The 16,447-nt window shown below is 43.5% G+C and overlaps 1 protein-coding gene across 4 annotated transcripts; it reads right to left on the bottom strand.

The window, feature by feature from the left end:
- Positions 1-207: 207 nt before the first annotated feature.
- On the bottom strand, positions 208-15,411 carry Etv3 (ETS variant transcription factor 3). Of its 4 annotated transcripts, none has more exons than XM_047515908.1 (5): positions 15,231-15,406; positions 13,245-13,300; positions 12,402-12,639; positions 11,048-11,163; positions 208-4,996 (listed from the first exon to the last, which is right to left on the bottom strand). In XM_047515908.1, the coding sequence occupies exons 2-5, from the start codon at positions 13,288-13,290 to the stop codon at positions 3,858-3,860; spliced, it is 1,539 nt and encodes a 512-aa protein (XP_047371864.1). In that variant the 5' UTR covers positions 13,291-13,300; positions 15,231-15,406; the 3' UTR covers positions 208-3,857. The 4 variants fall into 4 exon arrangements, with proteins under 4 accessions (XP_047371864.1, XP_047371853.1, XP_047371879.1 ...); XM_047515897.1 differs by having other exon boundaries at positions 13,245-13,303; positions 15,231-15,405; XM_047515923.1 differs by lacking the exon at positions 208-4,996 and adding an exon at positions 5,017-5,233 and having other exon boundaries at positions 13,245-13,303; positions 15,231-15,408.
- Between the last annotated feature and the right edge of the window lie 1,036 nt (positions 15,412-16,447).

Genomic DNA, 16,447 nt, shown 5'->3' with positions numbered 1-16,447 from the left:
AGGGAAAACGACAAGCTCCATAATGGTGAAGAGATCTCCTCCTCCTTATGTTGGTTCACATGCAATAGAATAAAAAAGTGTGGTATGCGCGAGCTGGCACAAACTTTGCAAATCCTCTGGCATGACCACAGAGTATGATGAACAACAAAATCAACACTCTGCAAACATTACTTAAAAGTACTTTTTTTTTTTTTATTTTACTTTAATTTCTGAGGTAAAATACTTTTTTCTTTCAACTTCCATAACAAAATACAGAGCTATCAGATACCCCTGGAAAAAAAATATGTATATTATACATATATTTCTATAACATTACATCATATATATATAATATATATGCAAAAATTTGAAGACTTTATAGAAAGCGGAACATCTAAAAGGCACTGCACAATGGAGTTAAGATTACTTACATTTTATGTACATATACACATTTTATTCTGCTTAAGCGGATAACTAGTGAAGTCATCTTTCACACGTGAATGTCTCATCCACAAATCCCTGCATCACAATTTTATAACTCAAAGAATGCCTAAATATTTCAAAACAAATTAACTGGTAACTTCTCCCCCACCCCCAAGAAGAAACTAAAAATGGAACAGTTCTTGAAAGACTGAATCAAGGTTTTCTTACAAAACACAGAAATATGTATGTTCCATTACTGCTTACGAAACAAAAAGCACAAATGTAATTATGGAATAAATAAACAACAAGAGATAAACAGCCTACTGATTCTAACCACTTGGTGAGAAGTGATGTACTTCAACTATTTTTTTAATGCTTCTGAAAGTTTCTTGGCCCATGGGTCACTAGGGTGCAATAATTCCCTATGTTAGTGAGCTGGGTTTAATGCAGCGCAGCTGGATAATTAGGGTGGAGGGACTTGGTGAATGGTTTATATTTCACCCCTACCCATTCTTCAGGTTAAAAAAGGTGAGCTCAGCAAGGCTGGATGCCCTTAAGAGATCTCTACTGTTTTCTATAGCTACAAAAGCAATTTGTTTACATGAGTAAGTTCTTAATGAAATTTCAATAGATTTATGTTTGCAGTTTTAAACATTTGGCACAGCAAAACTTGGAAAAAACAGGGGAGAGACGAAGTAGGTCTGGCTTTTGTCCCCCTTTCTTCCACCTGCTGTCGGACAGTGATGAGATAGATGCTCATGGAAGAGAAAGGCCTGGCTTTGTACCAGGCGTGTGACAGGTGCTGCTAGGAGTGGGCTGGGGAGAAGAAAAACTCTCACTCCTTTGCCCCAGGAAATATCAACAATCTCCACATTCCCTGGTCCACTTCCTGAGCAAGCCCAAGTTCGGCTCTATATAAGGACCCTCCCCCCACCCTCAACCCCAGTGTGCAGTGCAAATCAATCAACAGTTACTGGTGGAATGGCAATCAAAGAAAACAGTTAAACACCAAACAACTTCTTAAAGCCAAAAAACATTTTTCATGGAGTTGAACATTTTGAGTATGATTTTTCAAGTGTAAAAGCAGTGACTTTTTGTTCAAACAGAAGCAGCATCTAGGAATTAATTCTGGCACTTGGGTTCTAGGGGGTTACAGGTATGCATCATTGATTTTTTTCCTTCTCTTATTTTAAAGGCCTCGTGTTTCTATTCCTGAGTTCATACCGACACCTGCTGGCCCTCCCCTGTAGTGGACAGTGGGTGGCCAGTGCCTCCCTGGTTAGATCGGGCAATGCCAAGCAGAGAGCCCTCATCCACCTGCTTTCAGATTCAGAGGTAAGTCGAGGTGCAGAAAAGGAAGCTGACAAAAACACAACCACCAAAGGCAGCCTGACTGGGGAGCCCTTTGCAGCCTGACCAAAGCCTGAGTCGTTAGGGACCACTCTCTCACAGTTCCTTTCCTGGGCAAAGATGAGTCACTCATGGAATTTGGATCAAGTTCGGTTGCATGCCAAGAAATAGCACGCCAGACTCAAGTCATCCCAGGCCATCTCATGTCTCTCTCACCTGCTCTAACCTTTCCTGAGTCCCTGTCTTGTGCACACACTCCAGTTTTAAAAAGGGAAAACATCCCACTGTTAAAAGACAACTCTCAAGGTTCCCTAGTAAAGTCTCTCAGGCCAAGGGGAAGTCAGGATTTTCTCCAATTCCTAGACACCACTCCTTACCCTCAATAGACATGCCATTGATTCTCTCCCTCTGCTTGGCTGCTAGGTGGATCTGAGCCACAGCCAGGAGTTTATGTTCATGTACACTGAGGTACATGTGCACACACACAGAAGGTTGGTTGCTGTTACTTTCTCTCTGCCCCTAGTTTTTTCTTTTCTTATTATTTTGGTGCTGGGGATCAAACCCAGGGCCCCGTGCATGCTAGGCAAGTGCAGTACTAGAGAGTCACATCCCAGCCCTAGTCTTTTTGTTTCACATAAGATCAATACTTTCCCATTCCTTTGAAGTTGTTGGAAAAGGCTTTCCCACAGAGATAATTCCTGTCTATAAACTGGAGTCTCAGAAAGATAGTTGATCAGGAGACTCAGAATAATCTGGGTAAATGGGATGGCCAAGAATGGCACCATCACAGGACAGATGCCAACTTTCATTCACACCAGGCCTTGTGGCCTCTGGCTGTCTTCTGTCTTCTTTCTACCTTTTCCTTTGCTCTTAACAAACATCCGCTTGTTCCCCCTGCTACTTTCTGTGTTTCCAGGTACCATCTGCCCTTAGCTCCCACAATCCTGCCTTTAAGCTACCCATTCCAACAACATCAAGAGGGAATGACTAAATATCAGCTAGGAATTTAAGCATGTCTCAACATTCCTGGATTATCTGAAAAGCTGTCCATGCCCTTTACAGGTTTATGTTGACAGACCCGTATCTCTTGGAGTATGTTCATAGTTAAGGCTCGACTTCAGAAAATGATAAGAGGACCAGACACAATGGAAAGACATCATCAGCAATGTTGTCATGCCTTCTCAGTGAACTTGCTCACAGTCACACTTTGGTTTGGTTTCCCAAACCCACAATGGAAAAGAACAATGAGGATCATGTTTTTCATTGTTTTGTTTTTAAAGGCATTGGGTTACTTCCTCCTGCCCTCTTCTTTCTTCCCTGAACAAGAGTTTGCAACTCCTCATGGCTTCTTAATGGGTGAAGTAGGTAAAAAGTCCAAGGAGCTCGTAGCAAGGTTTCCTGCCTCCACCCTGCCCCTGAGAGGTGGCCAGCTCCTGCGCCTCAGCTCCACTCTAACTGGCAGTATACTCATGTGTCCTGAAAACAGTTTTATAAAAAGGAAAAGAGAAATGGCAAACAACAAGAAGAGAGAGAGAAGAAGGAAAAAAGACAGACTGATATCTGAACATCCCTCCCCACCCTTAAGACTGAAATTATCTTATTCCTCCCTTGAAATAATTATAAAGTAACATTTCAGACAAAATGCTTAGTATTAATGGTCTCTTACTGCACAACCTCCCAGCCATGACCTTTCCCTTTTAAGTATCTCTCTCAGAGCAAAATAAACTCATTAATGGCTTTTCATATATAAATACAATAGAAAAGAAAGAAGTCTGGAACCTGAACTACCACAGGACCAAAAAGTACCTGGGCCCTCTAGGAGTTTCCTTGTCAGGAAGCGTAAGCCTCAAACAGAAAACAGGCTCCTTCCCCTTTCAGTTCATATACCCTCTGTGTCCTACTACTCACCAGGAAAAAAAAGTGTGTTCACATCTGACCCAATTTACAACAGAAGACACCCATTCCATCCCCAACAGAAAAGTACGAGTCTATGCCCCAGAATGATCAAACCAGCCTAACTCCCGCCCCCCTCCCCCAGATCTTGCTACATAAATACATGTATGTATCTGATTATAATATAAACAGCTCCCGGCCCACTTGCAGTTCTACGCATCTGCAGCTGCTGTTGCCAAGCCCCGGGGTCCTGACCCGTTCCAGAGGAACTTGCCCTTCTTACTCAGCTCCCGGGCTTCAGGGTCATCATTCCAGCGCCGCTTTAACCGAAGTTTGGGGGGCATCAAGGCGTCTTCTTTCTTCTCAGGTGCACTGGGCTCTTTGCCAGACCTGTCCTCACTGTCTTCAGTCACCTCTAGGGGTTCTTCGCTCGTGGTGCCAGTGGGGCCAGGGGGCCAGGTGGGTGGGGCAGCAGGGCGAGCAAAGACGGCACCTTTCTCTTCTTCTGTGGTCCTGCCTGGCATAGTGCCCTCTTCTCGAGGGTGCTCCTCCTTCTCCCTGGCTGACTGCCTGAGGCTCTCGGGATCCTTCTCGGCTGTTGGCTCCACCTTAATTCGTGGGGGGATAGGAGCCATGGTGGGTGCAGCAACAGGCGTGGACTCCTCGCTGCTCTCTACCCTCTCCCGATTCTTCCGCCCAGCCGGTGGGGGCTGCAACTTGATAGAAAATGGAGTGGACTCCTCAGGATGCATTTGGCATTGCAGTGGTGGAACCATGAGCCCTGGGTAACGGGGAAAAGTCCGAGGGCTCAGATGGTAGTTGAATACGGAACAGGCTTGAGAATGAAGGTAGTGTTTCATTTCTTCTGGGTTGAAAGAGAAGCAACTACTGCTGGTGAAGGGGCTCAGACCCGGGGAGGGGCTATAGGAAAAGATGGTGGGAGTCAGGGAGAGGGCTGGTGAAATGGGGACATTGAGGACACCTCCGCGGCCAGGAATCGGAGAGACAGCGAAGGGACTGTGGGGGTCAGAGTACATCCCTGGCCTAGTGAACAGAGGAAGCATTATGTCAGGCTTGCGTTTCTGGTGGCCAATTCCTCCTCCACTGACAGCATTCCGGGAAGACATGAGATCCACACCCCGGCGCCAGTCAGCAGCTGAGCCATCCTCTAGCTCTGAAAGCTCCACCTTTCTATCAGTGCCATTACTTGACTCCTGGCCAGAAGCAGTTAGGGAGCTAGCAGAGAACCGCCCTGGCTGCACATCACCAGTTGGAGAATGGGTGTCCAGAGGTGAGAAATGGAAGCGGGAAGAGGCTGTTGGCACTGGAGGCGCACTCTGAGGAACCACACCTACGGCGATGGAAAAGACAGAAGGCTCTGTTGGAGGTCTGGTTGCTCACTGCTGCTACCACTTTTATTTGGGCTAACCAAGTACACAATGTTTAGTGGCAACAGGAAACAAACATTTCAACTGGACCAATTCTCACTTCCTTATCTTCCTGGTAACTTCTACTCAGTTTCTTCCATTCAATTTAGTTATCACCTTTCTCCAGTCCCTTTTGTTGTCTTCGCACTACTCCTTACTATCTGCAATATCATTTATTTGTTGATATTAATATTTTAAAACACAAATTCACCACGCAGGGATTTCCAATAGTTCACAACTGTATTCCCAGCAATTCAGGGCTTAACAATAAGTAGGTGCTCAATAAATATTAGGTGAATGAGGAATGGAGTACAACAGTCACATTCTCTGCAACTCTAAATATTGTGTATATGTTCCCTACCTCAATTTGTAGCTTTGCAAATAACCTTTTCTTGTTAGCATAATTCTGACTATATATATAAAGCAAGCAAACCTAACCAAACAAAACTGCAAATTATATATATATGGACATGAACAAGACCATATTTTAATGAAAACAGATTAACAAAAAAAGAATTTTTACCCCCCCTTTGGGGATTGAACTCAGGGGCCCTCAACCACTGAGCTACATCCTCAGTCCTGTTTTGTATTTTATATAGAGACAGGGTCTCACTGAGTTGCTTAGGACCTCGCTTTTGCTGAGGCAGGCTTTGAACTTGAGATCCTCTTGCCTCAGTCTCCTGAGCCACTGGGATTATAGGTTATGGTGCCCGGCTAAGAATTCTGTTTCTTAAGGTAAGTTCTTGTGGTGTTTATCACTTTTGATATAAAATCATTACCTCAGAGATTCAAGTATTTTTTAATCTCTACAAATCTATAAATTTATATATCTAATAAATTTTACAAAATGATCTTCATTCCTATTCTGCTTTCGAGCACTGAGGAAGCTGGAAGAAAATCCAGAAAATCTACTCCCTCTCCCAAGTTCAAGTGTTAAAATGTGAGGCTCTAAGTGGAAGCTAACACTATTAACCACATCAACTTGAGAGGCACGTAAGTTCTCAACTTCCCCCCAAAATTCCTCTAAGGCCTGAGAAAGAAATGCCACCTGAGGCCTCAGGGACCCTGAAGGTGCCAGTGGCTTCCATCATGATGATAGAAGATGTAATAAGGGTTCTTGATACTCTGAGGCAAACATGAGAGAAGAAAAAAGGAAGGAAAAAAAAATAAGAAAAATGAAGACTAGTACAAGTCTGTGGGTCTAGGAGAGAAAAGGGGACAAGATACAGTGTGGTTAGAACTATTCCCAATTAGCTCAAGTCTTCAATTCTTGCTATTACAAAATCATCCTCAGATATGACTCTGGAGTAGGCTGGTATGTGTAAGACGAGTTTTCTAGGTACATGTGACTAACACTGCCAGAGCAGCATTTCCAAAAGTGATATTTCACAGAAGACTGTTATGTAGGATTTTTTTTTTTTTTTTAAAGCCCTCTTAATCTTAATTTAGGAAACATAGATAGATGGCCCTGAATATGATTTGAATAGTGCCAAAAGAGTCCCAGGACATAAGTCTATCTTTTCTCAGTCCATCACAGTGACAAAATTCCAACCTTATTGAGTCTTTCAATTCTTGGTTTTTTATTAAGAGAACATTCAGTCAAAAGCAAAAACCCCACTTGTATATATTCTAAAGGAAAAAATAAATTATAATGTGAAGGGAAGGGGAAGTTCTGTTTCCTAAGCAATTTAGAAAATTGGTTAAATCAGGGCTGGGAATATAGCTCAGTGATGGGCTAGTGGTTTTTTTTTAAAATGGAGAATATCTCAGTCTTTACATATACTAAGGCATGTTGTAAATCTGTACGGAGAAGTAATACATAGCACTTTCCAAATGCTCGGGGGAGGGAAGGAGGAGGAAAGATCTAAAACTAGAGCCATGATGGGAAGGTAGAAATCTGGTTCCTTCCTTCTGATTAAGTGGAGTTGCCCTACTTTTATATAGTAAATGTTGAGCTATAAAATCCAAGATTTTGCTAGGGGAAAAAAGTTCATTGCAAAAAAAAAAAAAAAAAAAGTATGAATACTATTATTGCTCTGAAAGAAGACTGCCTTCATAAAATCACCACAAGATTCGAGTAGTATGGTTGGAAAACTGAGGTCTGAATCTCACTTCTGGTACCTTCTACCTTGTGGTCGGTACAAATAACAAACTGGAGATTTTGACTACCCTCTGGCAACAGGGGAAATAATAAGATCTTTGCCTATGTTCAAACCCTGGTTCTAGATGGACAATTCACCTCTTTGTGCCTCAGTTTCCTTACCTATAAAACAGGTAGCAATAGGACCAATCCTAATGCTATGAGAAATAAGAAAAGTTATTATCTGTAAAGCCCTTGGAATAGTGCTAGCACATAGCAAATTGCATGTAGTTATTAAAATAATTTTTTATTAGATAATAACAACTATTCAAAAATCAAAACTTAGAATTGCGTGTATCATTCAACTATGAACCATATGTTAGGTAACTATTAAAACACTGTTAAACTTCCTGGGTGTGGTAATGTTATTGTGGTTATGGAAAAGAATGTCCTTGTTCCTGGGAGATACATGCTGAAGTACATGGGGTGAAGTGCCATGATGTCTGCAATTTAATCTCAAAAGATTTAAAAAGTATATATAAATAGAAAGAGATAAAGCAAATGTGGCAACAATGTTAACCATTAGTGAATCTAGATAAAGGACATGTGGGTGTTTGCTGTTATTAATACAATTTTTCTGAGATTTGAAGTTTTCCAAAAATAAAAATAAAAAACTGGGGTGGGGGTGGGAACAGGGAGGATAGCCTGAACCATCGTAAATCTACCCCTGAACAAGTCTGTCCTGCCTTTATCCTCTGAGAGGTAACTATTTTTACTAGTATCTTTTCAATGTTTTCTTATTTTTATTTTTTGATACCAGTGATTGAACCCAGGGGTACTTAACCACTGAGCCACATCCCCAGCAGTCCCCCCCCCCCCTTTTTTTTTTTTTAAATTTTGAGGCAGGGACTCACTAAATTGCTGAGGCTGGCTTTGTATTTGTGATCCTCCTGCTTCAGCCTTCTGGGCTGCTGGGATTACAGGCATGTGCTACCACGCTCAGTTTCAATGTTTTTATGCAGGTATAAGTAAATACTAAAATACATTTAATAATTTATTTTATAGGATACTTCTTAAAGCACTTGTATTTCACATAGTATTAAACCTAGTATATCTTATTTTTCCCTGTTAAATTCTTAAGTTCTTGAAGGAAACAACTCTCTCATCTTTTTTTTTTTTTTTTTTTGTCTTTCGGGTTTAACACACTGTTAACAAATGAATAAGTCCCATTTGAGAGTTTGGAATGTATGATTTATTAAATAAGAGCTAGATTTCAACAGTGTGATCTCTTAGAAACTGTTTACTGAGAAACTGTTCAACAGATAACTACTCAATCTACTCTGCTCAATCTCTGACTTTGCTGTCCTCATCCTTAACTTTATCATTTATAGAATGTGAATACTGAAGCATACACTTTAATGGACTAGAAGGGTTAAATGAGATAATTTGCCAAACCACTAAACAAAAGTACCTCAATTAAGTAGATATTCAATAAAGATTATGTCCCTTTGTCTTCATATTAACTCATATTAACATTACTTAAACAACACTTGTGGGGTTGGGGATATAGCTCAGTTGGTTTAGAGTGCTTGCCTCATATGTACAAGGCCCTGGAGTTCGATCCCTAGCACCATAAAGCAAAACAAAACACACTTGGCCTATGTGGGCAAAAGTTCTCTAATAAAAAATCAATTCCAAAGCTGAGTGCTATGGTGCATGCCTATAATTCCAGTGACTCAGGAAGCTGAGGCAGGCAGGATGATCACAAATTCAAAGCCAGCTTCAGCAACTTACCAAGGCCTTAAGCAACTTAGTGAGACCCTGTTTCCCCTCCCCACAAAAGGCATGTGGCTTAGTGGTTAAGTGCCCATAAAAAAAAAAAAAAAAAAAAAAAGAAAGAAAGAAAACAACAACAACAAAAAAAAAAACAGCTCCAGTTCTTTGGAATTGTCTACATCTGAGGATGTGAGCAATGACAATGTATTCTTAAACGAAATGAATGCTGTTTTGCTTTCCCTGTGAATTTCTGATTAGGATCTTGAGGCTGTTAAGGGTCAACTTTGATTGCTTTCAGGCAGACCATGTGTGCCAGGCCACTACTGTTAAGATTTCCAGACCCGTCTTCACAGAGCAACAGTCTAGATTTCCTTGCCCTGTAAAAACCCGTATTTCTCCCAGGGTCCCAGGGGTTGATGGACAGACACACCATTTCAGTTTGTCCAAGTGCTGGTTGCCTGGGCTTTGAATTAAAAAAAAAAAAAAAAAAAAAAAATCAAAGAAGAAAAATACCAATGAAGCCTTCTGTGGGGGGTGGGACAGATGGGTATGAATACCAATACATTCTTAAAAATTACTGGTGAGCCCATCTAAAGTCCCAGTACCTCTAGGCTCATAGGGAAGGGGCAAGAGTGAGAAATAGAGGAAACAAGATTCCAGTGGCTGGAACAGGTCTGATTTCCTAATGCCGCTCCCTCAGGCACAAGGAAAGAAAACAGGTTGTAATTAGAGAGATGCATTCCAATACCACTTTTTTTTTTTTAAATGCATGCCCCAGGGACAGGAGGGAGTGGTTACAGAAAGAGAGATGAAACTGTAATGATAGCAGAGTGAAGCTAAAACTGCCCTAACTTGTTGTGTGTAGTAATTACATATCTGCAATGGATTTTAGCCTTATATTCTCAGCCACACCTCCACTCTAATTTTTCAGGTTTCTTCCAACTTTTCTCTGAGAAGTTGTATTACTACAGAATCAAGATCAGCTTTCTTTGTCTTGACATACAGGTAAGGACATAAAAGACAGAGCAATGATGAACTGGTTGAAAAAATAAATACAATCTATTTTCTTAAGTAGGGGGACAAATGGTATCTTTAAAAAACCCAACAACCAATTATAAACAACACTTTATAAGTGACTGCCTCTGGACCAAGACAGAGACAGATCTAAAGCCTCTGTGAGGAGCTGTGGTGGAAAGCTGTAACCTGGAGAGACTGAGGGGAAGCCCTGCTGCACTTAAAAGGAAAGAAGGCTAAGTAACCCCAGAGTCTTCTCTGAGGAGTTGCTGGTGCAGATCAAAGACACTGCTTTTCACTGCAAACATGTGAACCTCTCCTTCTCTGATCAAGGATGCTGTGGTTTTGATGATTATTCACATGATAAGGGAGCACTTGGTAGTTTCATAGAAAATCGGAAGTGTTTGTAGAAACAGGTTCTCATCTATGAAAGAATCATTGGGTAGGGTGTTAAAACTGAGTGTGTAAACTTTTTAAAAAAATCAATGCAAACTGATGAAGCATCATTCCCAAATAGGACACTATATCTAGGAGACTATAAATAATATGCATAAAAGGTAATCAAGTAAACAAACACATTTATCTTGGTATTGCCTATTACATGAACTGGGGTGCTGTACAAGGTCCTGGGTTTGATCCCCAGCACTACCACCAAAAAAAAAAAAAAAAAAAAAAAAAAAAAAAAAAAAAAAAAGGGATGAATGGGGAGACTTGAGGAAGAACACAGAGGTAATCCATCCTAGGGGTCACATTACTTTAGTATTTCTGAAATCCCCTTAAATGTGTCATGTCTCAGAACTGGTTTTCCTTTTTTTTTTTGTGGGGGGTGGGGAGGGTACTGGGACTTGAACCCAGGGAAACTTAACCAGTGAGCCACATCCCCAGCCCTTTTTTTTTTTAGATATATTTTTTTAGAGACAGGGTCTCATTGAATTGCTTAGGGCCTTGCTAAGTTGCTGAGGTTGACTTTGAATTTGTAATCCTTCTGCCTCAGCCTCCCAAACCTCTGGGATTATAGGTATGTGCCACCACACCCAGATTAGAACTGGTTTTCTAAAAATTTTAACCCAAAATTCACTCCCAACCAAAGGAGTCTGGATCTTACCACTTGATCGAATGTTGATGAAGGGGTAGTTGGGCATCACCAGTTTGTTGAAGTTAAATTTGTAAGTAAACCTTTTCCCTTTTGTTTTATGAAGGATCCTCTTGTTGTAATAGTATCTGTAAAAAACAGGAATACACGTCAATTTATCTTCTGCTATTGACGGCTTTTGATATACTTCAAATAATCACCAAGAACAATAATTTTTGCTCTAAGTATTACTTACAAACGTGGTCATCATTTTTTTGCAGCCTGGCTGCCAACTGGTTAGAGTTGGGAGACAGACCTAAGAGCTCACTTTTCTCATTCAGTTTTCAACTAGCTCTAATCTTTGGCTAGAGCTTTACATAGACATTTTCACTTTAGGATCTTAAACACTACCCTAGCTCTGATCACCTTTCTCCTCCATCTCTCTACAATTTCATTTTTATAGTCTACTTCCTTTCAGTTCCATTCTATATCACTAACTGCCTAGGTTCTCTCTGGCCCAGGTGGGGGGCAGACAGTCTCCTAGGAGATCTGATGCTCAAGGTACAAAGGAATGTAGAACTGTTTTATGGTGGCTAGTGAGACAATGGCATACACTGATCTGAAAAATAGCCAGCTTGGCCTGCTTCACCTTTAAAGACTCAAAGGGATGGGGGAGGCTCCAGAAAAGTGCTACACAGATTTTACGTTCAGGGTCACTAAGAATGAAGAAAGGCAGGGGAACTCTGACGTACATGAAACCTTTAGCCTGGCTTCTACTTAATAGCACAGGTCATAAATTGCCTTCTGCCCCCTTGAGGGCTGAAAGGTTATGAAATTTTAAGACTGACAAGGGGAAAAGAGAGCCTGAGAGAACTTATAGCGATCAATCTTTAGACACTTTGGAGCAACCTATGCACTGACAAATGAGCCCACAGGTTCAGTTCCTGAGTAGCTGGGTCAGCGCCATTCAGTGAGCCCTCCTCTTGTGCTAGCTTTACCCTTTCCTAGCTTCTCCTAGGGGAGCCAAAATAAGAGAAATTCTAATAAACTCCCAACAGGGAAATCTAAATGATTATAAATGAGCTCCAAACTATGTTTCACCATACACTCTCGCCCACTACAGAGCAGAAGCGGCTGTCTGTCAGGATCCAGTGCCAGCCGCATTGGAATTCCCTCCTACTTATAACCAAAGATGTGTCTTTTCTCCTTCTGTGCCTGTGCTACTAGGATTCAACAGCTCTTTGACTCCCACTTTAAAAGCTACACATTATTCACTGAGAGAGTGTTGTCTCTTATCACCTGATACCCTTTTTATCTAACATTCACCAAACTGCCTAGTCTCCTTCCAATCTGTTAACACTACAGATTTGAGAGTCCTTTCTTTTACCTGAGGGCCCGGCTCAGCTTGTCATAATTCATCTGTGGTTTGCATTTCCTGCGGCCCCAGAGGCGGGCCACTTCATCTGGATCCTTGATGACAAACTCCCCATACTCTCCCTGCTGCCAGGCGATGACATGGCGGAACTCTTCCTTCTGTAGTAGCTCCAGGATGAAGTGCCACAGCTGGATCTGCCGGGAGCCGGGGGACGACTCAGTTTTGTAGGCCCAGTCAGGAAACTGATATCCTTTAGTGTGAAAACAGCAAGATCAAAGTAGTCAGGAGCTAGGTGCCTACATACCAGCACCCCCAACTCCACATTCCACTGCTCAGAATCTCTAGAGTGCTTTGCAAACATGCCACACACACTCTTTAGTCATCTGGGGCTAACCGCAACAGAGGAGAGAAAAGGCCACAGAAATTACTTATCCTTGTGGCAATCACTGAATCTGATAGAGGCTGGCAGCAGAACTCAGGTGCCCTAATCATTTACCTTTCTAGACATTATTAAATCTCACACCTACTTTCCATGAAGGCATGAAAGTTCCCAAGGGAACAAATGGGAAAGATAAACTAACATTTTAGGAAAATACAGCTGAAAATTTCTTATCTGCAAGGTTGGAATTATGTTTCTAACAGGAAAGAGACTCTAAAACTTGGGATAAAGGTGTGCTGACCAGATGTGTAAAATACATATTCATAGGAAATAAGCCTACAACTGTCCTAGCAAGATCCACCCAGTCAGGAGGCTGTCAGTCATGGAGTTGCATTTGTGAACAAAACCCAAGTGCACAGAACAGGAACCAATGAGGGACATTCCAGGTGCATCAAAGATGATTAACTTCGGCTCACCTCCACCTCCTTCTGGCTTTTCCACGATGCTACAGCCTGCTTTCATTTTCGCCCTCCTGCTGAGAGATATAAGCCACAGGATTACTTTAAGATTCTACTTATTTATTATCCTCCTAAGTTTTTTTGGCACATTCTTTCCCCAAACTTCCTTTTCCCTGTCTTTCCTTCCTTATGCAACCCTGTCTTTCAAACATGTCACCTCCAAACTGCTAATCCGCAAGTCATCAAATGATGGTCCTCAGGTCATCAGCTTCAAAAGCCATAATTATCTCTCACCTGACTTAAACCACATAGTGTAAACACCGTCCTTAATATTTGCTTTCTTCCTCCTGACCAATCCTTCAAATGTAAAAAAATAAATAAATAAATAAATAAGGAAGGGTACAGTGAAATGGGTCCAAAAAGGCAGCCAAAACAAGTCAAACAGTTTGTCTTCTATTACTAGACAGGCTCAGATGCCAAGATACACAAGCCTGAGTTCACCCAGATGTACCAGTTTAAAAAAGGATAAAAAAAAAAAAAAAAAAAAAAAAAAAAAAAATCCAAATCCATCTGATTCCCTCTCAAGAATGAACATCTGATTTTGATTTATTTTACTGAATTATGTGAGATGGAAGAAGAAAAACTTCCCTTCAGAAACTGTCCCCTTCCCCTTGGAAAATACTCTGGATACAGGAAGTAAACACACCATATGTATATTCACTGTATATGAGAAACACACACACACACTCCCAAAGTTTTCTGAGAAAGAATTTATGTTATCCTTTAACAGGAAGGAAGGAGGGGGAAAAAAAGCAGGCATTTCTGGGGTCCTTCAGGTCAATGAGTGGAGGGATTCCTGCTCCAAAGATTTGAATTCATTCTGTCCAGATTTACAGTTCCTCAATAAATTTCCTGTTCCAAGCAGCAAGCAGCTTTGTGTCAGTCCCTTCAGCAAAAAGGAGGGAGGGGTGAAACTGCCAGAGGGAGATGGGGGCAGGAGAGGGCAGATTTACCCTCATTGTTCTCCTGGGTGGATGACAGGCCCTCAGCACCCATATTACAGGAGTCCAGAGGGAATGCAGGTGCCTCAGTGGCCCCAGGGTGGGGTGGGGACAAATTCCTAATCTTGGAAATTTCATCTAACTAGGATTCCTCTAGATCCTTTTAATTTTTTTCCTCACCATACACATGAAGGAAACCAGTTTCAGCACATGAACCTACCAGGGGCCAAGGAGGAGATAAATAACCCAAAGAAAGGAGAAAACACACAGACATACATACACACACACACACACACACACACACACACACACGATATACAATAACAAGGCACAAGGGCTGAGGCAGAAGCTTCCTCTCCCATTTCCGTGACAATGAGGGAGGAAAAACAGTAATTTCTCCACGGTTCCAGGGAAGCTGCCCTGGGTTGCTCTGTCGGATGGCTGGGCCTTTACGCTGCCCACAGGAATACCCTTGAACCGGCACGACTGTGGGGTCCAAACCCCGTTGCAACGATGACCTGATCTGGAAGTCCTTTCTTGATACTCCAGTTCTCTGATTTTGCCCATAAAGGCCCTCTTCCAACAGCCTGGAGGCGCCTCTGCAAGCTTTTCACAAATTGACTCCAAGACTGTCCAAGTAGGACCACTCGACTCAACTCCGAAGCTCGGCCCCCTGCCCTTCCTCAGATCGCGACCATTCTCCGAAGTGAGACACGCACAGTCTGGCCCTGCGGACCCCCGCGGCAATCCCCAGTCCCAGCTTCCGCAGTCCCCAGAGCCTCCGTGTCCCTCATCTCCCTGGCCGGGTGTTCGCGAACGCTGCCCGGGATCCGGGTCGCCTCTCAGACACGGGCCCCTTCCTCCCCCGCCCCCCGCGCTGGGTGAGGCCCGGCTAGGATGGTACGGCCCGGCGGGCGCCCGGGACTCCAGGGACGCTGTCCCTGTCGGGGTCCCAGGGGCTGGCCCCGAGGGGCCCGGCGGCGGCGGCGAGGCGGGGACTCACCTCTCTCCAGCACGGTCCGTCTTCGGTCCGGTCTCCTCCGCGGCGTCTCCAGCTCCTCCTCATCCACCCCAGCAGGAAGTGACCTCCTCGGCTGCTTTCGTCACTTCCATCTTCGGAGCGAAGGCGGGGGAGGAGGCGGTGCCCTCCCGCCGGCTCCCGGCCTCGCCGCGCCGCACCCAGCCGCGTCTCCCTTTCCTTTCTCCTTTCTGCAGACGCCGACTTCCGCCCGCACTCCGCCCCTGCGCGCTGCTCCCGCCGCGCGTCCCGCGCCTCCGCCCGGTGCGGTGCGTGCGTCACGTTGTCGGGGGCACGTTACGCACGCTCGCGGCGGGCACTCTCGCCCTACCTGGTCCCGACCGACGGCTGGAGCCGGTCGGCGGGAATCCGCGGGGCGGTGAGGGGCAGCGCGGGCGGCAGCCCGCTGGGCGCCGCGTCCCGGGGTCACCTGCGGGCACCTCGCGACCCCACAGGAAGGGCTTGGGCTACGGCGTAGGGCTTTAGGCACACCGAAGAGAGGTCCCTGTTTCCCCAGAAAAGGGCTCTGCGACCTCCCAGAGAGGAGCGCCCTCAAAATGGGAAGTAGGACCCGCAGACTCAGACGCGTTTCTGTACCCGGGCTAAGAAAGGGGCCGTTGACAGCACGTAGGAAACGAAGCCATGAAACCTCTGAAGCACTTCTTTAGCATTTCTTCCCTGTAAAGACGGGGGAGTGACCGCTGCCCTCCTTGTTCCCATCACTCTGCATTTAGTCTTTTTTTTTTTTTTTTTTTTTTTCCCCCCCCCGATCCAAGCAGCTTGCAAGTCTTTCCCCTATCATTTAAACACATCTCTTTCCTTTGCCTTTACTTTTTGTTCCTGCGCCAGCAATTACAAACATCTTGTCCAAAGCATATATATTTTTTCCTTTAAGAAGTTTAACGGGAAAAGATCTCAAGTAGTTCAACTTTAAAAATTTTTTTTAGTTTTAGATTAACACAATACCTTTACACAATCCCTTTATTTATTTTTATGCGTGCTGGGGATCCAACCCAGTGCCTCACATGTGCTAGGCAAGCACTTTACTACTGAGTTACAACCCCAACCCAAGGTAGTTCAACTTTATGTCTAACCCCTACCCTCATAAATTCAAATGGTGTCCAGTCCTTGTTTCACTCCAGGGACATAGAGTGGGGATCAGTGAAGGTTAAATACATTTAGAATAAAAAATTAGGATGTGG

Source organism: Sciurus carolinensis, chromosome 1 (genome assembly GCF_902686445.1).
Source record: "Sciurus carolinensis chromosome 1, mSciCar1.2, whole genome shotgun sequence".
Lineage (NCBI taxonomy): Eukaryota > Metazoa > Chordata > Mammalia > Rodentia > Sciuridae > Sciurus > Sciurus carolinensis.
The sequence above is the reverse complement of the archived record's forward strand: the minus strand, read 5'-3'. Positions and strand labels throughout refer to the sequence as shown.

Bases quoted from the DNA above. Each gene is read 5' to 3' on its own strand.
- Etv3 (XM_047515908.1), bottom strand. From the start codon at position 13,290: ATGAAAGCAGGCTGTAGCATCGTGGAAAAGCCAGAAGGAGGTGGAG. The intron at 12,640-13,244 runs GTGAGCCGAAGT...TTCACACTAAAG, and splicing joins AAAGCCAGAAGGAGGTGGAG to GATATCAGTTTCCTGACTGG. The intron at 4,997-11,047 runs GTAAGATCCAGA...CCATCGCCGTAG, and splicing joins CATCAACATTCGATCAAGTG to GTGTGGTTCCTCAGAGTGCG.